The sequence below is a fragment of the Gadus morhua genome, chromosome 15 (assembly GCF_902167405.1).
Source record: "Gadus morhua chromosome 15, gadMor3.0, whole genome shotgun sequence".
Lineage (NCBI taxonomy): Eukaryota > Metazoa > Chordata > Actinopteri > Gadiformes > Gadidae > Gadus > Gadus morhua.
Window position 1 is genome coordinate 17,679,571 of NC_044062.1, and position 27,758 is coordinate 17,707,328.

General features: G+C 44.0%; 1 protein-coding gene across 4 annotated transcripts in view; it reads right to left on the reverse strand.

Annotated features, from left to right (window-relative positions):
- Positions 1-27,758, reverse strand: part of smap1 (small ArfGAP 1) — a 73,652-nt gene that overhangs the window by 13,288 nt on the left and 32,606 nt on the right. For all 4 annotated transcript variants that reach the window (XM_030379542.1, XM_030379541.1, XM_030379538.1 and 1 more), the window contains 2 exons: positions 8,927-9,005; positions 504-649 (listed from right to left, as the gene is read on the reverse strand). In XM_030379542.1, the coding sequence (XP_030235402.1) occupies positions 504-649; positions 8,927-9,005 (225 nt within the window). The remainder of the gene's footprint in view (positions 1-503; positions 650-8,926; positions 9,006-27,758) is intronic.

Consider the following 27,758-nt stretch of genomic DNA (forward strand, 5'->3'; position numbering starts at 1 on the left):
TAGCCTCCGGTATTTCATTTCCATTTTCTTAACTCGCCGTGGTCGTTTCTATCGCTCTTCCACGTCTCGGAAAGGACATTGGCGAAATTAGTTTCACTGTGCACAGGTGACAGGAGACGGCCAGCACTGCCTTCTCATTAGCATGCCTCTGCCGATGTGTGTGTGTGTAGGTGTGTTGGTACTTGGGTGTGTGTGTGTGTACGTGTATGTGTACGTTTGCCTCCCTGAGTCTCCACAGACTCCCAGCGTTGCAGCCTGCCTGTGGTGATAAGCAGATGATGAAAGCCGTTGGTGGCTCAGTTCTGTTGGCCAGGGTGACAATTTTGTGTGTGTGTGCGTGCTGGGGTGTGTGAGTGTAAGTGTGTGTGTTGAAGGTGAGTGTGTCCTGTATGATTGTGTCTGTGTTGAAATGTGTGTGTGTAGAAGTTAGCTTAGTGTTTCTTTTGCCTGATGTTATTTTTTTGCCTCATCCAAAAACTTGGGGTGGGCGATGACACTGCTACCTGATTGGAGTGTGCGTTGCCAGAAGAGGGCAGGGGGTTGGACACCATTGGTCCAAAGATGTCCAGGTCGTCGCTGATTGGTACACTGCCACCAGTAGCACTCACACCACCACCAGTTCCCGATCCAGCGGAACTCTCAGGTGCATCTGAGATGGGAGAGACAGACACAGAGACAGAGAGAGAGAGAGACAGAGAGAGAGAGGGAGAGAGGGAGAGACAAAGACGGAGCGAGAGAGAGAGAGGGACACAGACAGAGAGACAGAGACAGAGAAAGAGGGAGACAAGAGAATGGCAAATTGAAGTCTTATTAAAAGAGAAAAGATTAAGATAAAATATAATACATGTGGAAAGAAATGAATCATGGAAGTGAGCACTTGATTGGTAGGCTTAAAAGGACTTGCACAGCCATAGTCATTGCAGTGTTTTCTCTATAAACATATATACCAATAGTTGTGACCCCTACAGCCTGCGTGCAGATGGCACTGGGGACGGGGGGGACATGACCCCTTCAGATTCATAGTGACCCCCCCACTGCCCCTACATAAGGCGACAAACATCGCCGGTAAAACTGAGGATTAATGTACCGTTAGTTAGACTACATAAGGCGACAAACACCGCCAGTAAAACAGAGGATTAATGTTCCGTTAGTTAGACTAATTTACATGAAGCGCGCATTGAGTGCCCGGCGTTTGTGTGCTACGACTAATGTGCGTGGATTCCAGTTATTCTCGAATGTCGGAATTTCCAAACTCCAAGTCAGAATTTTAATCAGAATGTTCCCCATGAAGTCGGATCTCCACCTCGGAGAGTCGGATTAATCTCACCAGCCAGACATAGAATTCATGCTATATGCTACTCACGTAAACAGTAGTTACATGTTTTGTTGTACGTTAGTGAGGCTGGGAAGCACTGGGAGCACCCAACTTTGGTGTAACGTTGTTCCGAGCTCCAAGTTCCGACTTTCAGAGTAAATTGAACACACCACAAAGGCTCGACCCTTACTCCCCAGGGTCCTAAAGAGGAACTGGTAGGTGTGCCTGTATCTGTTGTGGTCATCATTGTCTACTATGACAGAGCGGGTGCTTCAATGAAGCAACAAAATGAAGAAGCAAAAAACAAATCAGAGCTTTTTTTCAAAAAACAAACAATGTAAGTAGGCTATCCTATGCCTGTTGCCTGTTGACTTTCCGAGATGTGGCAGCTAATCGTTTCGTAATGTAGAGTAGCTAGTGACATTAATAAACAGCATTTGATCTTAACTGAAGTAGGCTAAATGTAAAATAAAAGTATTTTTAGGCCGTAGGTGAATAGCTTTAATGTTTTTTCATTTTTATGTATACCCTTATTTTAACTAGAAAATTCCTAAAGAAATTGTGAGTGCCTGGCTCTGGCCCATGTATTAATTCCTTGTCATTCTCTTTAGCTAGCTACCTAGCGCTAGCATATTAATACCTTTTCATTCTCTTTAGCTAGCATAATAAGTTCAATAAGTTTGGTTCAAGGACTTCAGAGGCCCACAGTACAATTAGCAGTATGTTCAGGGTAATGAAAGGGGGAGGGATGTTTTTGGGTCCTTCAGTGAGTCTAGTTAGACAGTAAATATGTTCGGCTTTTTTTTTTCATTCATGTAAATATGTTGTTACACTTCTGAGTATACACAAATGTTTAAAAAAACATTGTTTGCATAAGGCATCATATATGGCTAGTGTTGATCAATTATGCCTTTGTTTAACAATGTTCACTGTTGTTTATCCATGATTTCAAATAAGAATTCTCCAATGTTTTTTAAGTGCAAACCATTGGCCCATAGGCTATTACGAAAGTAACTACTTGAGCGCTAGTCAAAGCCCAAATTACACAAAAATAACTTATTGAGTTGAAATCATTTGCTGACAGCTTGGTCCCCCCCAGTTCAAAAATTCCATCTGTGCCCCCGCCCTATGGAAGCATAAATGTCGCAAAATTCAAATGGCAATGCAATTTGCAATTCAATAAGTAATTACGTTATGCAATTGACAATGCATTATGTAATTTCATAATATAATTTGTAAATACGTTATTCAAAGTGTATTTTAATATGCAAAGTGACACTGCAATCCTCAATTAAATTTGCAAAAGTTATAACAATAAAAATAGAATAACATTTTGTCAAATTCTTTGAGTTCCTTTATTCAAATTGAAAAGCTATAGCGTCCCCGTGATTGCAATCCACTTCGCCACGCTCCGTGTGTTGCGATATTAAAATGACATTTCAATCCGCAAAACGAACGCTTTGCAAAAGATTTGGCAAAACGTTTTCCAAAACGTAATCCAAAACGTTTTCCAAAAAGTCAACATGCAAAGTGGCAAACGTATCAGCCAATCAGCGTCTGGGCGGGAACTACGTCACTTTCTATTGCCTCCAAGGGTATCTCCACGGTGGGTCTCCCGACCCTATCTTTCGCACCCAGTGCCTATAGCACTTGGGAGATCGTTGTTTACACCACACTGGCGTCAAAACGTACCAGTGAGGATAAGTCGTCTATCCTATCTCCCAGAACACGCACTCTATCTACTGCATCTGTGTCTTCAACACGATTGTTCTCCACATCATCGGCCAAACTTCGGAGCGTATCAATAATCTCCATTGGTGACCATGGACCTGACACATATGAACTAGAAGTGAACGTGAACAAGGAAATTACGAGCAAGTGACGTAGTTCCCCCCCAGACGCTGATTGGCTGATACGTTTGACACTTTGCATATTGACTTTTTGGAAAACGTTTTGGACTATGTTTTGGAAAACGTTTTGCCAAATCTTATGCAAAGCGTTTGTTTTGCGGATTGAAATGTCATTTGAATATCGCAACACACGGAGCGTGGCGAAGTGGATTGCAATCACGGGGACGCTATAGCTTTTCAATTTGAATAAAGGAACTCAAAGAATTTGACAAAATGTTATTCTATTTTTATAACTTTTGCAAATTTAATTGAGGATTGCATTGTCACTTTGCATATTAAAATACTTTGAATAACGTATTTACAAATTACATTATAAAATTGCATAATGAATTGTCAATTGCATAATGTAATTGCATTGCCATTTTAATTTTGCTACATACTGTATATGCTTCCATACCGCCCTACAGCTCATTGAAATCACCTACAGGCATTCTTTGCATAAAACACATTTGACATATTTCAAAGATTCACAATGTCCTTTTGCTTTCATTGTTTCCTCTGAGCGTACAAAACGATTCAGCTCAAACCTCTGCATTGTGAAGTTCCTAATGACGGCAGTCATTGGTATGGTAACCGAGGCAAACGTAACGGGGATGCCATGAACCCTTCCTTTAATGAACGCCCGGCTCACTGGGGTCTCACCGCGAGGCTGGCATTGATATTATTCCGTTTGCACTGTGAAGGCTACAGAGCCGGCCATTGAGGTGTTCATGTACCTAGACCCATTCATTTTTAATCAGATCATTCCAAAACATGCCAGGGCAATTCACCGCTTCGGTCACCTAATTAAAACATTGTAGAATTCTTCAGAATATAATGAATGCCATTACAGCCCTGATTGCACACCTCAATCATTTATTTCTGGCCGCAGAAAGAAACATTGTAGAATATTTTCTATCAATGCTTGCCTAGTACTAGCTCACTGAAAAACAAGCCTTGACCATAATAAAATGATAACTAGATGAATCTCAATCACGTCCACTTTTTCCAGAGCTAATTCCTCAGCGCTACGGAGAGCCCAGCATACATCTTCAAATCAGCAAATTAAATGTTTTTTGGACCTATGTTGCAATGCTCCAAGACCAAATGAATGTTGACTTACACGTCCCAGCAGCATTTGTGCACATTAAAGCACAACCGCTCAACCTAAACCTAGTAACGCTGCGTGAGTGTTAAGCATTGTCGGATACAGGGAAAAGCATACATTTTACAGCGATGACCATTAAGTCGGGTCTGTGGTGCGATCAATCTATCATCAATCGTGTTTTGCTTTGTTTCAACATCTGACATGTTTCACATAAATGCTGCTATTGAATCTATGTATCTCCGACAAGACACCCTAAATCTGCCTGTTTATGGATCAATATCAGATGACAATAATAAACCTGAATGTATGCGTGAAGCGATGATCCATTTGAACGGTATAGTTTATTGCTTGGTGGTACACGTGGGGGATGCATGTGCTGCAGTGTTATGCTACTATTGTTCTCAGTCTCACTTGTAAGACGCTTAGGATAGTAATGTCTGTTAAATTAATATGCGTAAAATGTATAGTATATGTGAATTGCAAAGGAGTCTTACAGAGTAAGAGTATATAACAGAGTATGAGTGTGTGTTAGAAAACATACTTACAGAGCGTGACCCTTATAGCTGATAATATACCTTCCTGTACCGACACAACTGGAAATTTGAGACATATAATCCTCCTAATTGATTCACAGGAAGCCCTTCCTACTCTGAATCAATGCAACATATTGCATATGAGATATCACATATGAATGTAAGATGAGTCGATATCTTCCCCTACCCAACCCCCTACCCAACACCATTGTACAGGTCAATCAGACATTCATAAATTAACGTTTTGATCTGTATGTACATTTTTCATGTCTGCATTTCTAGGTCTCAGCCCAAGTCCCATTAAGGTACAAAAATCCTCTTGACTTTAAGTTAAGTTTGCTTTTAACTGAAAAGCTAACCTTGAACGGAGCCGAGTGCTGTGAGTCTCAACAGAAGTGATGAATGGGAGCTGATTTTATAAGGTCTGAGGTTAATTGGATGCAATTTTGATCAGATCAACTGGTTAAAAAAAGTAATGTTTTTGCCATATGAGAAAAATAGTGAGGCAATACCACAGATTACCTGAGAGTATTCATGCACCATTATCTATAACGCTGTTTGACTGCTTCGAAAGGTAGAACTTTGAGTTTCCTTGTCTGCGGCGCGACAGCATAACTCCCTGCAACTACCTTGAGGAGACTCTGAAGGTAAGGGATGATGAATTCAGTGAGGATAAGAAAAGAAAGAGTACAGAAGGACAGGCTTAGGGTGTACAGTGGTCAGAGAGCTTGACAGAAATACGTGGAGGTGCAAGAGCGAAGTGTAATTGCAGATAAAAGGAAACCATTGAGGGTGACGGAGACAAAAATAAGGGTGTCGATGAATGAGACGGGGCATGTGTGGTGTGTGTGTGTTCAACAGGGGTTATTTATATAACCACAGTAATGAAGCATCCATAATTTAGCCTTTTTAAAGTGCAAACAGCACTGGGCCTCCTTAGGCAGACAAGCACACGATGGGGGGGGGGGGGGAGAGAGAGGAAGAGAAAGAGAAAGAGAAAGAGCGAGAGAGCCAGAGAGCGAAGGAGCGAGAGAGAGGGCGAAAGAGCGAGAAAAGCCGAGAGATCCCTCTCTTTCTTTAAATGTTATTTAAAGAAAAATGACAAGGAGAAAGACAGAAAAAGACAGAGAGAGAGAGACATGGTCAGACAGAAAGAAAGACAGAGAGAGAGAGAGAGGGCATGAAGGAACATGACAGAAGATTCTGAAACCCCAGGGCTGGCGCCAACGACTGCCAACCAGAACTAGTGTTTGACTGTGAATAAAAAAAAATAACGGGCTGCACCAAACTAACAGATGAACTCCAAGGCCAGCCCGACACCCCCACCAGCCGCTCGCCCCAATTAACCATGGCTGTAGCGCTAAACCACGTGAGAAGGCGCCCCCGTGATCGTCTCCATCGTCCTTGCTACCACGGAGGCTGTTGGCCCTTGCCTGGTAGCCCCGGGCCTCCCACCAGGTCTCCGCACTGGACGGCTGCCTGAACCCCCTCTGGGCCTCGCCATGGTAACAGGCCCCGCACCGCGGAGCAGGGGGCCAGTGGATCCAACCCAAAGTGTCAGTTCCTTTTAAACGATCACAAAAGACCAAAAACCTGAAGCCCAGCGCCCCCTCTGCTGATATGAAGCTCTTGCAGCAGTCGATTCTGATTGGCCAGCTGAATTTGTTTTTTTGTTATATTCAAGGCATTAAGCAGATGCTCTTGTCCAAAGGGACTTGCAACCATTCACACACCGACAGCGGAGTCAACCACTCACGGTGACAGCCAGCTCGTCGGGAGCAGTAAGGGTTAGGTGTCTTGCTCAGGGACACCTCGACACTCAGCTAATAGGAGCCGGGGATCGATCTAGCAAACTTTCGGTTATAAGTCAACCCGCTCTACCTCCTGAGAGTACTGAATACTGAATGCCATAAGAGCAATGATAAGATAGACCACCTAGTATGTGTTGTGTTTGGTGCTGCTGTCCCCCAAAGTTTGACGCTCCCAAGAAACGTAAGAATTGTGGTCTATTTCCACATCGCAATGTAGGGCTCTGGCCAGGGGACTATAATACATGTCTTGTTTGACTTATTAATCACTAATTTTAATGTAATGCTATTAATAAAAAAAAAATAGTATATCTGAATCTTCTTGACCTATAAGGCATTGTGGATGTTGAGACAAGTATCACATCCAAGAGGCAGGGACAGTGTTCGAGGGGAAGGGTAGATTGTTCAATCCCTTGATTACCACAAGTAGTAAGGTTTGGGGTGATCATGAGCAAGACACCTAGCCCCTCAACGCTACCAATGAGATGGATGTTAACATCTATGGCTGACGCGCATGAAATATAAATACAAATATTTTGCTGTAGCCAACTACCAGGCTCTATATATAATGCAGATTATGTGCTTCTCATTTGACCTGTCTAATCTATTTATCTCTGATAGAATAGTTTTGTCCATATGATTGCTGAGAACCTTCTCGCCAGCCAGTGTAGTCATAGGACTTTATACATAGACGCCACATTGACTGCTGAGACGCTTTGCAGCCATACATCAACGTCGCCCCCATATGAGAGACCAAGACTGGCCTCTAATATGTAAACGGGGAAGCTGCAGTTTTTCGGAGTAAATAGCACCACAAAGTTGACACTTCTCAACCAATTTCAATGAGTAAAATTCATACTCATAGTAAATCAAATTATATATATTTGATACTTTTTTCACTATTCACTCCACGCAGATCATAAATCATAGAAGAAAAAGACTCCGTTGGGAAATGCAAGCGCCATATCCTTTCATCCAGATAAACTGCAGTTCTGCCGTTAACAGTCTCAGTCTGATTTGCTTACAGGCCGGATTTGTTTACAGGCCAGCCTTTGCCTCTTAAACATGGGAGACGACGTTGACGGTACGACAGAAATACCAAGGAGGCGTCCATGTATACAGGTCTATGAGCTTAGATGTCCCAAGGCGCAGGGCATTAGCATCACCACGGCCCCTCGTTCTGTGCCATCCAACATCTGATTGAACACCAACACACGCCCGGCAACCTCCAACTGATTCCCACTGACATGTTTATTTATATGCACGCCTCTCTCTAGGGGAACGAGCCAGGCTGGAATGGTGATGATTGGCCAGGTGGGGAAGTAGATGAAGCAAAGGGAAGAGCAGGACCTGGAGAAGCCGAGACGCATGCATCCACCACACTGCTGGAGACCAGGATGGGAGCTAAGGGATGACCGATGCATGGTAATCGGCAGAGGAAGACAACAACAAAAGGGAGTAGGGGAGAGCAGGGTGGGGGGTAGGATGGATGTTGTCTGGACAGACGGACTGAGGAAGAGACACAGGGTGGGTGGAGTGTGTGAGGGCTCCAGGCGGCGAGTTCCACGTATTTGACTTATTGATTATGTGTGAAATTCAATCCGCGGGAAGGGAGCTGAGAGGTGTGTGGAGATGGGTTATTTATAGCGGCCCAGTGGCTCTGCCCGCCTCCATGCTGGGAATTCTCCTTTGATCGATGCCGTAGCCCTCGGCGCTACGCTCCCGTCCGGACATTACCTCATCGTCATTCTGACAGCGCAATGTAACACTGGCGTAAACATATTACACTGGAGAAGTGTGTGTGCGAGGGAAACGGAGGAATGTCATCGTTGCTCAATATCCTATTTTTATTGAGCGAGCGACAGAGCAAGAGAAAGAGGGAAAGAGAGAGAGAGAGAGAATGACCACTCAATGTTCACAGGGGACCTTTCAAACATTTCCTTTTCTCATCTCTGACATTGCAAATGAAAGAACCAAAATCCACCATGTTTTGTCTGCGAGATAGCAGATTGTTTTTTACGCTCAGTGACAGACTTGCATTGTGTTGTTCTGTAAATTACATAGTTTTAACAAGATCCGTGCCTGTTTTGAAAAGCATGAACCATCCTGTCGTATTCCGATATTCCACCCAGCCAAACAATATCGATTTTATTACATCATAATACGTCATTCACCTTAGTTGGATTCATAAACCAGTATGGGTTTTTTTCCAGGACCGATATAGAATATAGTACTTTATAATGGGATCAGGGGAAACCGGAGCAGTGTCTTACCTAGACCCAATAGGTCGACAGACGGCTCGGCTCTCTTCTTAGGGCTGGCCCGCGACTCAGACTGCAGCTCCACCCTCTTCTATAAGGAAAAAGGAGAATCAAAGATTAAAAAGGGTTAAAACACAGCTCAACCCAGCCAACGCTGCCAACAAATGCCCTTGCCCCTCCCCCAATGCTTCCGGAGGCCTGATCGATGGATTGCATCAGTTCCCTCACGGTCCAATCTCATGCTATGAAAACAATTACCGGCCTATGCGACTCATCCAGGAGACGCCGGCCACGCACCGACGCTGCCCCGGCCGCCCTCAACTCACTGCACCACCGTCACGGCTCGGCGGGCCGCTAAGGCACGACTAGAGGGCAATCATCTTCTGTGCATGGGTGCGCGCGTGTGTGTGTGTAAGGGCGGTGGGGATGGTATGCGTGTTGTATGTGACATCTCATGGCGCTCGGATGGAACTTCATTCAATGCATCGCGACACACTGATGCAGCCGCAGTGGATGATTCTCAGAGCGAGGAGAGAGGCAAAGACAAAAGGAAGAGAGAGAGAGCGAGAGGGAGGGACGGAGAGAGACGGGGACGGCAGAGAGGGAGAGATGCACAGCTATGTTTAAAAGGTCACTCTGTCCAAATGACTTATGTTCAATGTCCCTCTGGAGTGATTGGGACTGACTCGGGCAAGACGCGCGCTGGCAAGGAAACAATGACAGACTAGACTGGTGGAGGTGGCGGTGTGCAAACTCCCCACCGATTCCACCACCCAGGGGAGGGTTCTCCCACAAAGAATCCTGGCCAACAGCTGGCTGTGATATGCTGTCAAGGTAAATTGTGGTGGAAGGAGGAGAAGTCATATGAAGACGTTCGATTGGTGCAGCCAGTGATCAATAACACCGCTCCCGACTGAGGGTGAACAGGAGGATCAACGGATGATGGAAAGCTGTGTGTGTGTGTGTGTGTGTGTGTGTGTGTGTGTGTGTGTGTGTGTGTGTGTGTGTGTGTGTGTGTGTGTGTGTGTGTGTGTACAGTCTTAATAACCACAGTAAATCAACAGCCATGGTTAGGTTACAGAATCCAAACCTACTGCTTTGTGCCAGGGCTAAATCCAAACATACATGCTCCCCCGAATCACTGTCAATACTGGGCTGTTGACGCAGGGCAACAGCTCACACACACACACACAAACACACACACACTTACACACCAAGGGAGATGGGGAGAGTGCCGCACGAGATGGACATAATGCTCTCAAATGCTAACAGAAACAATGAAGGAAAAAAAAAAAAGGGACTTAGGAGAAAGGCCCATCTGCTTTGGCGTTGCTTGCTTTGGCAAACATTAATTAATCAGGTCCAGCTTGTCATTGAAGAAGACGGAGGGAGACAAATAAGAGACTTCAAACCCTCTCTCAAGTCTCGGGAGAATTCACAGACGCACAGTTTTGTATGTTGATATATATGTATGTGTGCACAGGCGCGTAGAAAACCTCCTACTGCATGCCAATGAACCGGGAAGCAATCTCAGTCAATAAACACGCACCCACGTATACATCCGCCCACACCTGCAACCACCTCCCCTCCCCTCCTCTATCTTCCCCATAAAGCAGTGACCCGTGGGGGGGCTGCTACCAGCAGGAGGTGAGCGCAGAGAAAGCGGCTCGCACCACGATTTGACGCAGCACAGCCCACACCGCCGTCCTCCCGTTCGACACACACAGATGCATAATGAGAGAGAGCGATAGGGAGAGAGAAAGGAGAAGAAACAGAGTGGTAAATGGCCCGTCCTTGGAGAGAAGACAAAGGGAGATAACAGATACAAACAAGACAAATATCCATGCACGCCAAAACACCGGTGCTATTGAGACACAGTATATGCTTCTATAGGACATTGTGACTGCCTCCTCACAATGTTGTAAGGCGAGGGGAGGAGAAGAGAGAGAGAGAGGAGAGACAGAGAGGATGGAGGAGATAACCACTGAGGGTTCGTGGGAGGACACGCAGCCGACAAAAGAAGAACAGGCGAAGAAGCAGGACTTGGAAGTGCAGGAGACGCCACTGATGACAACAGATTAACAGACAAAGAATGTCAGCCACACAAGTAGATAGCATCGGCTCTACAAAATTAATTCAAGATAGAAATAGCGATCGAGAAAAAACAAAGGAGGTGGATAGATGGGTTGGGTACTTTGATGACTTTATTTACAGTATACGCATGGGCGTAGCTATGCTAAGACATCACAGACATTACAGTTACAGCAGTAGTGGGTGGGGTCATACTTGAATCTTCGTTTGATTATTTTAGTTTCACTTTCATTTTCCAAGCCATAAGCAGAATAAAATGAAACCAGGGCGAATGCCAGCTGGATCTATCCAAGGACAGATTTCACGCATAGATAACTATAGAAAGTATGAGGGATCGCAAACTATTCAATCTAAGCCACCAGACTGTCAAGCATATTATCGGCCAAATACTGACAATCCTCCACACTTTAGTCTGAGGATTGTGGAACTTATTTTATATTTCTGTTTAGTTGTAATAAGCTCCTCTGTTGGTGTTTCACCCAGCAGCTTCTGTGTCCCCGTTTAAAGACGGTGTGCAATGTGAGCAACATGCTTTACTCTGTTGTAGAAATCAATACGGTTTTATCCACTGAGAACCAAAATAATGGTGCTCTCCCACGTCCAGCGCGGCCTCACCGTCCTCCACCAGCATGACAATGGGGACTGTTTTGAATAACGGAGATCAGAAGGGGCGTCCCGGAAAAGGGTTTAATGGCCGAATGGGAATAATGGAGACGGAGCACAAAACGAGAATAAAAGGCTATTACAAAGGCAGAATAATGGCCGGTGGTCAGCACAATACAAGGTGCTGGCTGCTAGGTGCTGCCTCCTAATATTTTTTTGTGAAATTAACATCTATCTTAAAGTGGGTGCACTGAAGTGTCCCAAGTCTGAACTCGCACGTGTGTTGCATCTCGACTAGCGTCTCCAACCTATGAGCATCATGAGAAGCCTCATGGTGGTACGTGGTTTGTGTAATAATGATATCAAATGAGTCATCTGTCCTTTATCTGTCGCATTAATATGTTCAGATTGGAAAAATGGGACACGTTACAATTTCATCATACAAATCAATATTTTTATTTATAACATCATTTCAGGACACATCGGTGCTTGCACACCAAAATTGCAAACCACTCAAGGAGTTCTCAGCATATTACTACCGTTGTGACAAAGGAACAGAAGGCATTCATCCAAACGGTCCACACACACATTTAGAAAGACATAGTCGCCCGTATGTGTAATCGGTTTAAGAAATAGCCTGTTGTGAAACCAATTAATTTGCTATGTCTACCCTGTCAGAAAAAACAACCTCTGTCATCATGATAACAGCTCTCCAATGATGCTGGAACAGCAAGGGGGAGGTAAAACACTCATTGAGAGGATTGCATGCGGCCCGAATCCTTTGTTAACGCCAGACCAACATGAACACCGCCGCAGAAAAATACAGTGTTCTCTAATATTAGATGTAACCAAGTGTCACTGGGTGTATGGACCTTTTATAAAGCCCTATAAGGCACGCACTGTTGGGTTTTTAAATTATAAATACTCCAGGCATCAGCGATGGAACTACCAATAGGATTAACTGTTGAAGTGAACACAGCAGAATTCATAGTACACCCAAAAGTTTATAGAGTATATACGTATGTCGAAGCATTCGCACTGGGTTAAATAATCACGGGTTTACTTAAGTAAATTCAAAATGACATACATACTTATTGCATATACTATATAAGACACAAAATACTTCGCTAGTCCTCTAGCTATGAAGTAAGGGGGAAGAAAATTGGGTGGTAACGTTAGCATCAGCAGCACTAGCATAAACGGCGACGTGATTAGCATCATTAGCCTTGGTGGCAGAGCCGCTGTTTGGCAGAGCGGTGAACTTGTGGCCTTGCGGTGGGTGAGGCTGACAGCTGCCTTATTAACGCTGCGTGAGAGAGGGCGAGAGGAACAACTGCAGCAGAAGACAGACCAGCCCGCTAGAGTGGAGGAGGACGAGGAGCACGAGGAGGAGAGGCGGGAGGAGGTGGGTGGGTTGGGGAGGAGGAGGTGGAATTGGGTCAGAAGGGAAGAGCGAATGAAGAAAGTAAGGTGAGAATTGCTTGTGTAGGAAGTGAAGAGATGTGCGAGTGGGGATGATAAACAAAGACTTTGTTGGGGCTGCTGTGAATTGAAACGACAAGGGTGTTAGGGAGGGGAAAATGACAAGAGGACCGAGGAAGGACATCAAATAACATAAATGGAAAGATGTGAAAAAATAATGGCTGGACAAAAATAGGCCGGAGGATTAGAGAGAAAATGAAATAAAAATTGTTGCTTGAAATGGAGGTGAGGTTAGAGGCGGCTCTCTTTCTATGTCCGTGTGCGTGCGTTGGTGTGTGCGTTCGATAAATACCACCCAAGACATCCATATATCCATATCCATATCACAAGTCAACAGGCTCAACTTAGATCAACTTCTAAGCGTGTGTGTGTCAGTAAGTCAGTGGCTGCTGCAGTTCTGCACTATTCAACACGGTCACAAAGTAGAGCTCCCACACATATGCTCCTGGGTTGCATACGCACACAGGTACTGCCGCAGGGAGATCTTAGGCTGTCACACAGATGCATCTTCTTCATTGAGGTGCAGTTATCTGACAGGTAAGGACACCTCGCAGCCTGCTTAGAACCCCATACACACACACGACTTTGATTTTTTTATGTATAGTGTATTTAACAACTGACACACAGAAGCACACAAGCATGCCATTAGGCACGCACACACACACACACACACGTTGATTAGTGAAAGGGAGCACCTAGGAAAACGAATCTAAGCAACTCCTCCAGAACTATACTGCCCAGGGCACAAGCAGACCTATACAAAGTAGGATTATTTGGTGACACATAAACTATATACAGAGGCAGGTACAAGTACATCCAAGGCACACATTTTACCCCCCCCCCCCCCCCCCCCCCCACACACACACACACACACACACACACACACACACACACGAGAGAGAACGCTAGAATTTTCATGTTTGTTTATCGTGTTTCAATACGCTTTCAAGACAAATTGCCAGCAGGTACCATCGGGCGCTTAACTGAACTGAATCCCAGACCAAGTGCTGCTTTAATTGTGGGCCAGCTCCATTAGTGAGAAGGTACATGGAAAATGAAAGCTCAATTAAGGCTTCCCATTACTATACTATTGAAAGATCCATTCTATGCACACAGAAATGATACAGAAAAGCAGACAGAGCGAGAGGCTTGGATGCTGTTTATGTTTCCAGAAGCAGCACCAGGCTGTGATCGGGGTGATGATGCCAGTGAGCAATTATTGAAACATCAGTACAACGATGCCTGTGGAATTGATTGGAGTTGATTCAGCTCACGCACAAGATGGCGTTTGTAGAGATGAAGTGCCAAACCCATCTATGATCTCCAGTGTAGAGATGCTAGGCTGAAGACGATGACCAACTCAGTGTTCTCTATGGAGGCAAAGTCTGTTTGAGTTTCCCGGATGGTAGGGAATCAAAGAGGAAGCTTGAGGCCAGAATGCTCTCTCCCACTCTCAGTCAGAGCATAGTGCTTCATTATGGAGACACACTGCATTTGATAACACGCATACACAACCACATCCACAACTTCTGGCGTTCAGAAAATCACAATTTTATATAAAAGTTATTATACAGCGAGAACAGATGCATCCATGACCTCATTACCAAATTATTTCTCACTGCGTAACCGTGACACACTCACGAAAACCGTGACTCTTTGTTCTCAACCACAGCCCGTCCGCCCACGTTAGTGTACAGCAAGAGGTCTTCTATTATTAAGGAAAACAACAACAAAGTGCATGCAGCCTATTCCCAGCCAGCATCCTTGGCGAGGCGCTCGGGCCGGTCTGAGCCCAAATTAACTCCACTTTAGTGTTTTCATTTTGGCTCTCTGCGGAACCACTGCAGAAATGATGTACAGAAGGGGTATTTGCATATCGAGTAGGAAAACAACATTCAAGGTCATTGAAGACGTGTGTTAATGCCAGCGCAGACGGAGACGTGTGGCAGGAGCAACATGGATCTAGAGGATACAGGCGTCGAGCGGGGTCTCCTGTTTGTTTGCCGAGCGTAATTGGATTTCACATCGGGTCGCATGATTTATTTGATTTATCTGTTTGTTTTTAATGCCGCTCTCCTGAACCGCGTGAACTTTATATTCCATAGGGCTTCGTACACAAGTATATGTTTTTATGAAATCATAGTATTGTCTCAGGTTTTTGGCCTCCTATCCGTGCCAATATGATGTTTGCTAAACTCGTCCCGGGTGGACATGTCTTTAAATTTTGTTGTCTATGTAGTCTTATAGACAACAAACTGAGGTTCTGCAGAAACGATGACATCCTGAATAGAACTGGGTAAAAGAATCGATTTAATCGATTTTGTTGATTTCATAAAAGTTTTGCAACATTGATTCATAGGGATCTTGGATCGTCAAACTACTGGGATCGACTCCATCGCCTATCCATGTACTCCCTCCAACGGCGGCGTGAGAGATACACCATCATCCTAGTTTGGAAGATCTACAACAACATCATCCCGAATGCTGTGAACCTCGACTTTCGCGAGACCTCACGGCACGGCACTTCCTGCATACGACCACTAGGGTCCTCGAAATACAGCAGCATTAACACCTTGAGGTTCCACTCATTCGCCTCGAGAGCCTCAGCACTGTATAACGTGGTCCCTCCTAGCATCAAAGTGCACACATCTCTGGCTACTTTCAAGTCAGCACTTGATGCGTTCCTTCACACTTTCCCTGACACTCCACCAACACCTGGGTACACTGGACAGAACAGGAACTCAATGTTGGAGTGGGCCGGTAGCACGTGTCTGTAACGTTGCTACAACACTGGCGGTGGAGATGCGAGACATCTTGGCCTGAGCCCTCCAGCTCACAACCAAACCAAGAACCAAGGGCATGAGATCGATTTTTATTTATTTTTATATATATATATATATATATATATATATATATATATATATATATATATATATTAGTTTTGTTACCATTATTATTATTTTTGCACTTTAATAAACAATGCCTTAATGCAATTTGTAGTGATGGAATGTTGTAGTTCAAGTACACTTTCACTTGCAATTCCTTTCTAAATTCATAATTGCACTTATGAGACCTGAGACAGTTCTGCAGCTCAAGTTTAAACTGTCCAATTTACAAGTTTGCACCTAAAAATAAAGTACACTTGTATTTTGTAACACAGTTAAGACATTTTCATTAGTTAAGAGCAGATTGTATTGAATCATGATTAATCGATTCAGAACCTTATGAATCGAAATCGAATCGATTTAGGAAATTGGCCAATAATCCTGACCACGATTTAAAGAGGTAAATTGTTGTTTCACAAATTGTGCATGCATTACAAACCAACAAACAATGGCCCATACCAGTGTGTTTACGTTTGGCTAGTACCTGAGAGATAAATTACACTTTTTTCAAATCAACAAATCGCTCCTTGAGCATTACAACGCCATGTTGTGTTGTTGTTGTATTCGCCGCTAACAGAGAAAACCCATCAATTCCCACGCGCCTAATGCTTTTCTGTGGTTGTTAGACCGTGTCCTCAGACTCCTCACCTAAATGGGTATTTGATGAAGAAAAAACATGGTCTAAGTGGAAGGTGTGTGTGTCTTTGCCAGAACATTTCCCCTAGTGGTGTGCGTGTGTGAGTGCATGCATCGACGAAATGTGAATATACGTTGGAACACAGGTGTCTCTATGTGCTCGAGTGCAGATTTGCTCGCATGCAAAACATCCCATTAAGTGCAAATGTGTTGGTGTGGCAAAGATTGATTAGACATGCTGCAGGAGGAATCGGAGACCGTAACTGTGTATTTAGCTCTTAGAGACATGTCCACACCGTCTTCGTTCCCCCAAACGCATGTCCCAACACTTCCTACCGCCCTACTCCCATCAACCGCACTTCTGGACAGACTAAAGAGCACCCCTGCCCCCTTCTCCCCCACCCCTTCTCTCTCTACATCCCTTCAGAGCCACGGATCCTAATTAACGGCCATCCAAACCTCTCCAGTAATAACTTTTGCCATTAGAAAAAAAGCAAGCCGGATTATGGTTTCACATCAGTTCCGTCTATATGAAATGTAATGTGTGTCTCCCCGGTTAGGCTACATTGGAGCTCTTTTGAGCTGGGGGGAAATTGGAAAAATATACTAGAAAATCCACACAGAGGAAGCAGACAGCAGGCAGAAATGGGCCGACAGGAGAACAAATCCAAGCAGAGGCAGAAAGTACGGGAAACGGCGGAGTTGGGGTTGTTTCGGGGAGCCACCATCGATCCAACGCTACTAAAGGAAGAGGGCAGTCTTAATGATGTCCACTCTGGCCCGACGTGTTAAACCGCTCAAAGACAAAGAGCTAAGATCAAAAAACATTTTTACATAATTAACCTCATATTCATAACTAATGGGAAGATCTCATGGATCTGACAAAGCTTTTGTTGCCATGCCATCAGCCAGGTAGAGGAGGAAGGAATGGAATGGGACGAGCGACCATTCCTCAACCTCCACGACATATACAGTTTACAGCAGGTAGACAGCTTATCTTTCTCATGATGCATGTCGCCAACCCGCCGGTTATCAAGCATTTATTTTTCATAACAGGCATATCGGCGTCGCAGCAGAACATTGGCTGCACCATCATTGCAGAGGTGTGCGTGCTTGTGTTTGTGTGCGTGTTTTCCTGAGAAAACAGGATGAGCAGAATCCTTCCCTGCAGCAGGGCTGATCCAGAGAATTGATTGGTCTCCCCAGGTGTAATGATTCTCTGACTGCCAGACCAAAAGCCTGCTATATGAACTGTATGTCTTGGTGTGTGTTTAATGATGTATTATGTATATATATATATGTACATGAGTGTGCATTGGTGTCTATGTGCGTGTGTTCTAGGTGAGTCCTATTAGTCCCGGGATGGCACTCCTCAGGGTGCCCTTCACACAATCTGCACAGAATAACACCAATCGACCGGATATACAGCTTGACTGTGTGCGTGTGTGTGTGCGCGTGCGTGCGCATGCGTGTAATCCAATCTAGGAAACATCCGAGAGCCCAACTCGGTCCAGATGTACACACTCCTGCAAAATCCCTAATGAAAACACACACGTTGCTCTCGAGCACAAGGGGGTTGCCCGTGTTTTCGATGCAGTGTGCGGCTCTTGTTCTCATTGATAATTTATTCATGGGCTGAGAGGAAAGACAACATGCAGGCATTCCGACGGGACGTTGATTAACTGGAGGGAGGGGGAGAGAGAGAGCGACAGAGAGAACTAGAGAGTGGGAGCCAGCGAGAGAGGGAGCGCAAGAGCAAGAGCGAGAGAGACACACACAGGCAGAGATCCAGAGGACAGATCGACGCTGATGGAGGTTTAGGGAGACAGTGATAACAGAGCAGTGGAAGAAAGACATGGGGGGAAGGTGAGAGAGGAACAGAGATACATAATCGGAAGGGAGGGAGAGAAAGACGGAGAGGGAATACGAAGGGGGAGATCTGGAGGGGGGATCCACTGATGGAGGTTCCGGGAGAAAGTGGGAACGGCAGCGGAAGAAAGACTTGGGGAGGAGAGAGTGAGAGCGAGAGAGAGGCGGAGCGAAGTAATTTGCGAGGAAGAAATGCACCTGTGTGCCACTGTGCGATGATGTGTTCCACTGCTGGCCGTCGAAAGTCAAGTACACTCTCTTCTCTCCTCCTGCTGGAGTCTAGTCTCATCTGTCCTCTCCTTTTAAACTAGTGTCCTCTGTCGTTTGACGCTAGTGTCCTCTACTCTTTATTTACACTAGTGTCCTCTGTCCACCATCTTTACACTAGTGTCCTCTGTCCTCTCATTTTACAATAGTGTCCTCAGTCTTTATACTTGTGTCCTCTCTCTTTACATTAGTGTCCTGTGTCCTCTCATTTTACAATAGTGTCCTCCGTCTTTATACTAGTGTCCTCCGTCTTTATACTAGTGTCCTCTCTCTTTACATTAGTGTCCTGTGTCCTCTCATTTTACAATAGTGTCCTCCGTCTTTATACTAGTGTCCTCCGTCTTTATACTAGTGTCCTCCGTCTTTATACTAGTGTCCTCCGTCTTTATACTAGTGTCCTCTCTCTTTACATTAGTGTCCTGTGTCCTCTCATTTTACAATAGTGTCCTCCGTCTTTATACTAGTGTCCTCCGTCTTTATACTAGTGTCCTCCGTCTTTATACTAGTGTCCTGTGTCCTCTCATTTTACAATAGTGTCTTCCCTCTATTTACACTGGTGCCCTCTGTCCTCTCATTTTACAATAGTGTCTTCCCTCTATTTACACTGGTGCCCTCTGTCCTCTCTTTTTACAATAGTGTCCTCTGTCTTTATACTACTGTCCTCTTTTTACACTAGTTTCTCCTCTCTATTTAAACTAGTGTCCTCCCCTCTCTCTTGACACTAGTGTCCTCTGTCCTCTTTTGACACTAGTGTCCTCGGCCCTCTCCTCTATACCCTATTGCCCTCTGTCCTCTCTCAATACAGTCGTGTCCTCAGTCTGTCCTCTCCCCCATATCCTAGTGTCCTCTCATTTTCACACTAATTTCCTGTCTCCTCTGTTTGTTCACTGTCCTCTCCTCTCTACCCAAGTGTCCTCTCTCCTCTCACACATATCCTAGTGTCCTCTCTCCTCTCTACCCTAATGTCTCCTCTCTTCATTACCCTAGTGTCTCCTCTCTTCTCTATCCCAAGTGTCTCCTCTCCTCAACTCTCTAACCTAATGTCTACCCTCCTCACTCCTCTACCCTAGTGCCTCCTCTCCTCACCTCTCTACCCTAATGTCTCCCCTCCTCTACCCTAGTTTCTCCTCTCCTACCCGGTGTCCTACCTCCTCTCCTCTATACCCTAATGACTCCTCTCCTCTCTACCCTAGTGTCTTATCTCCTTTCCTTTTACACTCCGTCCTCGGAAGTGAGGGAGAGATGGATGGAGGGGGAATATGAAGGGGGAGATCTGCGGAAATGATGGACTGATGGAGGTTGAGGGAGAAAGTAATTTGAAAGGAATGAATGCACCCATGTGCCTCTGTGTGGTGATGCGTTCCACTGCTTGCAGTCGGGTCAGCTAAACTCTCTCCTCTCACATATTTTCACTTTTTTATACACTATTGTCCTCCGTCTTTCCACTGGTCCTCTCCTCTTATACAAAAATGTCCTCTCTCCTCTTTTAGCCCTTTGTTCTCTTGTTTTAAACTAGTTTCCTCTATTTTAACACGTTTCTCTGACCACACTCCTCTCTTTTGACATTAGGGCTGCCTATTTTTTTTACCTTAATGTCCTCTCTCCTCTCCTTTTATACTAGCGCTCTCTCCTACTTATTTACCTCGGTGTCCTATCTCTTCTCACACTATTTCTTCTCTTTTTACACTGCCCTCACTCCTCTTTTTACACCGTCCTTGGTGAGTCGCATTTACACGTCCTCCTTTTAAACAAGTAGCCTCTTTTTTTACACTATGGTCTATATTTTTAAACACTGTCCTCTCTCCTCTTTTTACACCGTCCTTGGTGAGTCGCATTTACACGTCAAACTGTGTTTGTGTGAAGCTCACAAAATGAACTCACGCAGTAACTCACACACACACACACACCTGATTCCAGCTTTCATCCCAGCTAGAGCTTAATTGGTGGCTACAGGCGCAAGAGAGAATGAAAGAGAAGTTTGAGAAGGTCGACAGGAAACAGAGTTGAGTACCAAGCCCCTAAATGGTACCCTGGCATGCATATAGATGTCCCACACCAACAAAGAGTGCAGTACACCAGAAGTAGGGACTGAAACAGAGCGAATGAGCAAGAGAGAAAATGAGCAAAACTGAGACAAAGAAGGAGCTCCTTAAAAGGGAAAGTGAATCAATTTTTTTTTCTTTTTTAAGTAAGAAAATCAGCGGTTTCAGGTGGCATTCACACTTTGATTAAAAATATATAAACTCGAAGATGGAGAGGAGGGAAGTGCAATAAGAGCAGTATTGTTTATGAAATGCGCAACACCCTGGCATTATACTACAGGTGTTCGCAAAGCCGAACCGTCTCTTGACAATCCACTGCTGCCCAGATTGAGCTATGCAGATGTGGTGACATCTGCATATACCCACACATCGTTAATTTAAATACTATAACAGTTTGACACACACATCCAATCACACCCCACTGCCGGTGTGCATTATAGTGACATCAAAGAGTTTACTAAAAGGCACCTCGACACAGCAAAAATAATGCAATTTTTATGTTTGGAACCGAGTTTTGGCGGAGACAAAAACATAACATTTCACCCTAGTTTCGTTATCGTTCAGTAACATTTAAAAAATGGCATAGATTACCATGTTGACAATCATACAAAGCCTATTACCACTGGGTTTGGGTTCACTAACTTTAAACGTGGTAATATCTCTTATACGTCAGAGAGAGGGTCAAGCTTTTAGGACACTAGTATAACACCATGGTTTGACATGTTTGTAGATCTGTGGAGCTCTGGGTGGCAAGCAGTTGATTTTGATGTCCATATCCGAGAGAGGGTTAAGCTTCTCGGACATTTATAGTATAACGTCATTGTGGGAGTGTGGGTAGATGATAGCTGGATAAAGCAGCCTCCCCTGGCGGAGTCTGATTGGACTCTTGGACTGGGTGAGGCTGCACACCTGTCGCACATTGAGTAATCAGTGTGCACACGTTAAACCAGCCATCACCACACACACTCTGGAGATCTCCTGCATGGCAGTGGAGCACCCTTGCCATGTTCAGTATCAAACATTTGCAATAAACTTAATTTTTAACACCACCAGCCTGTGTCCCTGGTCTGGAGGACCAATAAGAAGTGGAGTGTGGCAGCCGCCTACGTGGCGTGTAGTAGCATGGACGTTTGCTACAGTCATGGTGTTTGACGCATTTCATACACAACATCGCACATTATACTGTTCATACAAAACGACGGAAAGAGTATCCTAGGCCTCTGAATTCTAATTCTCTTAGTGTTTGAATTAATGCTGAAACAGGGGTTCACTTACTCTATGATTCAACTGTGCATGCTCGTGACCGTCTGTGTATGCATTTCTGCCAGTATTTAGCTCGTCCAAACACAGGGTTTATTGTCATTCTCTGCCCTATCACGTGCACACGTGCCGTCTGTGTGTGAGATACGCACTTGTTGGGCTGTTTGCTTTATGGAGGGTTGGTTTGTCATTACATAATTGATAGGGTTGGCGATGGGAATGGCAAGCAGCCATACCCATCGCCAAAAGGATAACATTTGAAGCAATTTGGAGAAAGGTCACTTTCTCAGCTGGAGCTCGATCCATACTCGTGGAGTAGGACACACCTCTCGACTCAGGAAAGTGGCCCATTATCGAAAGGAGGCCATAAAATCACGAGTTGGAGCACAGTTTTGTCGCTGCAATTGATCAAATTTTCTATTCTGGGGACCTCTATCCTGGTCTTATTACCCTCGACGGTGTTTGACCGCGTGTCCTCAGAAGGGCCGTAAAGCTTGGCCGGTGGCCAGAACTCGGCTGTATAAACCAGCAGTCGCTGCTGAGCTCAGGTGAGGGTCAGGGAAGAGGCCGTGCCCTTGTGTCAAAGTTTCGATGACCCTCTTCCAAAATGGTGTGGTGCGATCCAAATTGCCGTAGATATCTCAGGCCAGGCATCCTGGAGAGTGTGAGACAATCATTTTATTGTAACTCAACACCTTGCTAGGTGTTTGCAGGAGGAATACGGATAGGATAACAATCAAGGAAGTCTGCCGAATGTCTTCCCCCCGCGGGGTTGAGGGTATGCTTTGTTGTTTTAAGCCCCAAACATTTCACAGGCTCAGAAATGGGCCTGTGGAGCATTTGCAGCTGTAGCGGTGATAAATGTCCGTACACATTTACCAAAAGCTGAAGATATGACAACCTCATGCAACCAAAGACACCCTTGCAGCAGACGGGGTGAAACGCAAAAATATTGAACGCACACAAACAAACCACAATTTGAAATCACTAAGCTAGTAAAGTAAATGCATTAATAAGTAAATAACAAAATTCTCACTAAACATTAAAGTCACAGTGTGTAAGATTTCCCCCCTCTACAGTAGGGTGGGAGACATTCAAAAACAGTGCTCTGTCCACTCTCACTGGCTTTGCAACTGTGTGAACTAGTGTAGCTCGGCTGGAATCAGCATTTTGTATTTGAGCCATACATCAGTTATGGGAAGTGATTTTGTTGATAACAATATTGAAACCACGATAGATTAGCATTGACTGAAGCTTAAAATGACCTGGACATATCTGCAAACTCTTTGAAAAGTAATGCATTTAAACTCTGATCTCACTTGACATGCTAGGAGTATAATAATTAATTGCTAATATTTAAATACCACTTGACAGAACATGACTTATATTACTTAACATCAAGCTCCTGAGCAAACATGGCTGCGGTTATTGTAATTTTCAATCTGAATGGATCCTCCAAACAACCCTTCACAACATCCCATAATGGCATACATTTCCTGAATCTGCATGCGACAAACTCCATTTCCAGACAAGTTGCTCCATTCTTCCATGACCTATACAGAATCTTAATCGCTCCATTATCTCTTGACTTTTCCAGGAATGCAAAACAAGATCAGAATGTCAGATATTTTCTAGTTCTCTTTGGAAGAATTGTCAACGATATTCGCTGTTCTCATAGTGAAAATCTTATTATGTTCATATTTGGCAAGGCACAAGAGGAAATGTTGACGGATAAACTGCGGACATAGCCTTCTTTCTGTAGTTGCCAAATGACAGCTGATAAACCCTGCTAAAAAACAATTCCAACAAATTCTTATATCTTCAAAAAGCCACATGAGAGAGAGAGAAACATCAAGAGAAAACATTTCAATGAAAATCATTGTCGCATTCAACTTTTTGCCTGGGTATTTAGCGGTTTACAAAATTCAATCAAACCTGATTCCGTATCAAATCACACCAATACAATTTCAAAGTCAAAAGGCAAATGGGTTTGGTTTTGTTGGTGCAATTGGATGTTTTTTAATGGGATACACACAACTATGGCTCCTTAATATTTGCAAACGTCCATCTTGATGGCATACACAATGCGTTCAAGAAACATGATGACCTTAATAATCCACAAGGGGACTTCTAGTGGAATCCAGGTACCTGACAGTGCGTCTGGATGGGTTCACTTATGGCACTAAAATGTAGTTCAATGTTTGGCGTGCAATTGAATGGACTGGCATGGGACATAAACAGCATGCAGTGAACGATTCAGAGGCACTGCTGTGAAGGTAAATTGCTCTAAAGTGCATCTGCTGTAGACACATTTAATATCGAAGGCGTTATCAAGGCAATTGCTTTGCAGTATAACTTGATCTCAATTGACACAATTCAACATGTACCACTGGGTTCAAGAGTAAAGGAAAACTCAGCTCAAATATAAATTGAGCTCTAGAGATTTAATTATGATAACATAGTGTTTGCAAATGTTCAAATATCAGACATCTGCCAAGCATGTTAAAAGGCCACCATCACACATCCACCTAGTATAATCCTATATCCAATTACCAATTTATTTGATAGACTCAAGACTTTGATTATAATAATGTTTTGCCAAATAGTGAATATACAATATTGTTTACCTTATGGGTGAATCATTGCCAAGGGGAGGTTGTTGGCAGTTGGTAGCATATTTACAAAACCACTGCAGGCCAATATGCTCAGTGGTTATCCTTTGTTAATAAACACTCCCATACAATTATCCCCTTGAGTCCAATATGCATTCTATAGAGGAAACCCATCCCAGAGTTTTAGTGTTGCAGATTAGAGGCACACTAAATGCTTTCATCTTGCTTCATTCAATGGAATTAAATACACCATGTTGATCAATTATGTATAATATATTACATATAATATACAGCTATGACAGACTTCTAGTTGTATGCATGCATTGTTACACACATACACACACAGCCCCCAAGCAGACTGTTTGATAAATGAGGACCTATACTCAAGCCTTCAAATGATTTATGGTGCAGAGCTATGCGACCAGATTCTATATCTAAATACAGCTGGTTGGGGAGACTTTTGTTCTCTGTGGTTTTTATTACCATCCATTACAGAGGCATCACACTTTGGCTTGAAAATGCCTTTGACTCAATCTTTGTCCAGATCTCTCTGACTTGCTTCCAGTCTTACTCAATGTTATCTGCTGTAGGACTGGGAGCTACAATGAGTAATAAGTGCAGAGCTGGAGCGGAGAGGGATTAGAGATGGTAGTCCCTTTGCGATTTGGATGCTGCAAGGTTTTCTTCAGGCATCAATTAATATATCATTTATAAAACGACAAGCTGCTTTTAACAGGATTCATACCACATCCTTTGAGTGGTTATGTCAACATGAAAAACACGATGGAAATGACCACCAGCATTAACAATCATTTAGGATTTCTGATACAAATAAAAAAACCGAAGATGCTTACTACCGATTTAATAACACATGTTTTGGTAGGAAACTGATAGTTCCTAACAGACAATTTTAAATAGTCAAATGTATCATGCATCAGAATGCCGATGATGATGCTGCTGCTCCCCTTGCACCCAATCCTATTTCTCTTTAAAGCCAATTGAATTCAAGGCAGAACTTAATCATCTTCTATTTAAGTTCAGCTTTAACGGAAAATTAAAACAAATGCCAGCAGATGTCAGGGCTACGTGATGCCACTCTTTGAGTAGTGCCGTAATACTAGCCTGACAACATATTCAAAGTGAATATAATTATGAATATTGGTCGTTCTAATGTTCAGGCAACTGCATCTTTCCCTTCAGAAGAAAGCCATTCATAATGACCTTAAATGAACTTCTGTTTCGGGTCAAGGAAAAGGAGAAAAATGTCTAGCTACCACTCATTTCCTCTATCATTTAAGAGGACTAAAAGGTGCCAGTGTGTCTAGTGCATGGTTGCATTTGAGTGTGTGCGCACAAGAGTGTGTGTGTGTGTGTGTGTGTGTGTGTGTGTGTGTGTGCGCACAAGAGTGTGTGTGTGTGTGTGTGTGTGTGTGTGTGTGTGTGTGTGTGTGTGTGTGTGTGTGTGTGTGTGTGTGTGTGTGTGTGTGTGTGTGTGTGTGTGTGTGTGTGTGTGTGTAGCAAATTGCTAATGGTAAAAGGTGGCATGTAATAAAGGATTACAATTTAAAGCGCTCATCTTAAGCAAAGCAAACGGGATGTGTGAGCACATCAGCACTTTCCATATTTTTTCAACTCCAGTAACTGTTCTGTATAACCGTGGAGTCAAGTTCGTAAAGATTTGACAACCAAATTGATCTGCACCTGAATTTTTGAATGCAGAAAAAAAAACAAGAAATATTCTTCATTCAAACATGGGCCTGTTTTTAGCCCAGCCCATAGCCAAATGGGTAAAGCAGACTTTATGCTTCATGGCGTCAACAAATCCCACATGAAAACGACAATCCTAGACTCAAAACAATCAGGCAATTCAAGAGTGCACATTCAGATGCGGATTCGCGGCTGCCTAAATACCTAGAGCGACGATGTAAGCAGCAGAAGAATCAACGCTATAGCATGATTAACATGACTAGAGTAGTGGTGTATGGACAAGAGACGGACGGAAACGGCAAGCGAGGCGGCAGGAGGGAACGAACGCGAGCGGGGTTTAGAGGGCGGCGTGGAGGAGCGAGACCGACAAGTGAGAGCAACAGAGAGCAAAAGGGAAAAAGTGGCAAGGAGGAGAGGCGGCAGCGAAACATGGCTGTCAGCATGTTTCCTGGCCCACTCCTGGAGATTAAACAGCTTTCAACACATCAGCACACAACCTCTGTACCAGCAGCTATCTCCCACACCCACACGCCTGCACGCCCCCAAACCTCTCCTTGACAGCAGCATTCATCGTCGATGCTGCAGATATGGCGAAGGAAAGAGGACGTGAAGAATCACCGATCTCGAGACCACACGTGTGCATAAATAAAAACACGTGCCCACACGCTAACAGTGTGCGCACATGCCAAACAAGTGTCTGCTCGCTACACACACGCCCGTAGTAAACAAGTGTACACACAGACACTGAACATGTACACAAGCAAATAGGAAATAGGCGTACAAACATGCATAGCTTGTACGGACACACAGACACACACAATACTTCGCACATACTGAGCCCTAATTGCTAATGCTTGCATGCTAATAATGGATTTAATTTTATTAATTTTGCTTGCTGGCCACAATATCTGAGAGTGGATTTGGATGCTTGCAAAGGGCAGTGTGTATATGCGTGTGTCTGTGCGTGTTTTTGAGTGGTCGAGGAGAGGGTCAGGCCCCATCCTGTTCAGAATCAAGAGTGCTTATGAATGAGAGATTTCACTTTCAAACCATTTCAAGTGTCGAATGTGTCATATTTATGTGCATGCAATAGTGTCCTCTGAAACAGTACTGCCATTTCCCTGACCAAGTATTGAGGTCACCATAACCATTATAACTGAACTAAAAGGATATTTCTTTCATTCAAACCTGCAAATAAAAACATGTTTTATTTGCATCATCTACATCTCTGCAATGTATCGTTGTGGCTTTTAATTTGTACTTAATCATTTGTTAAAACTACGTTAACATTAACTAGACTCTGGCCCTGGCGATTGGCCATGGTGACTGCAGAGCTTCACTCCTAGTTGATAACAGAGTACATACACATCAGTAGCTTTGTATAACCATC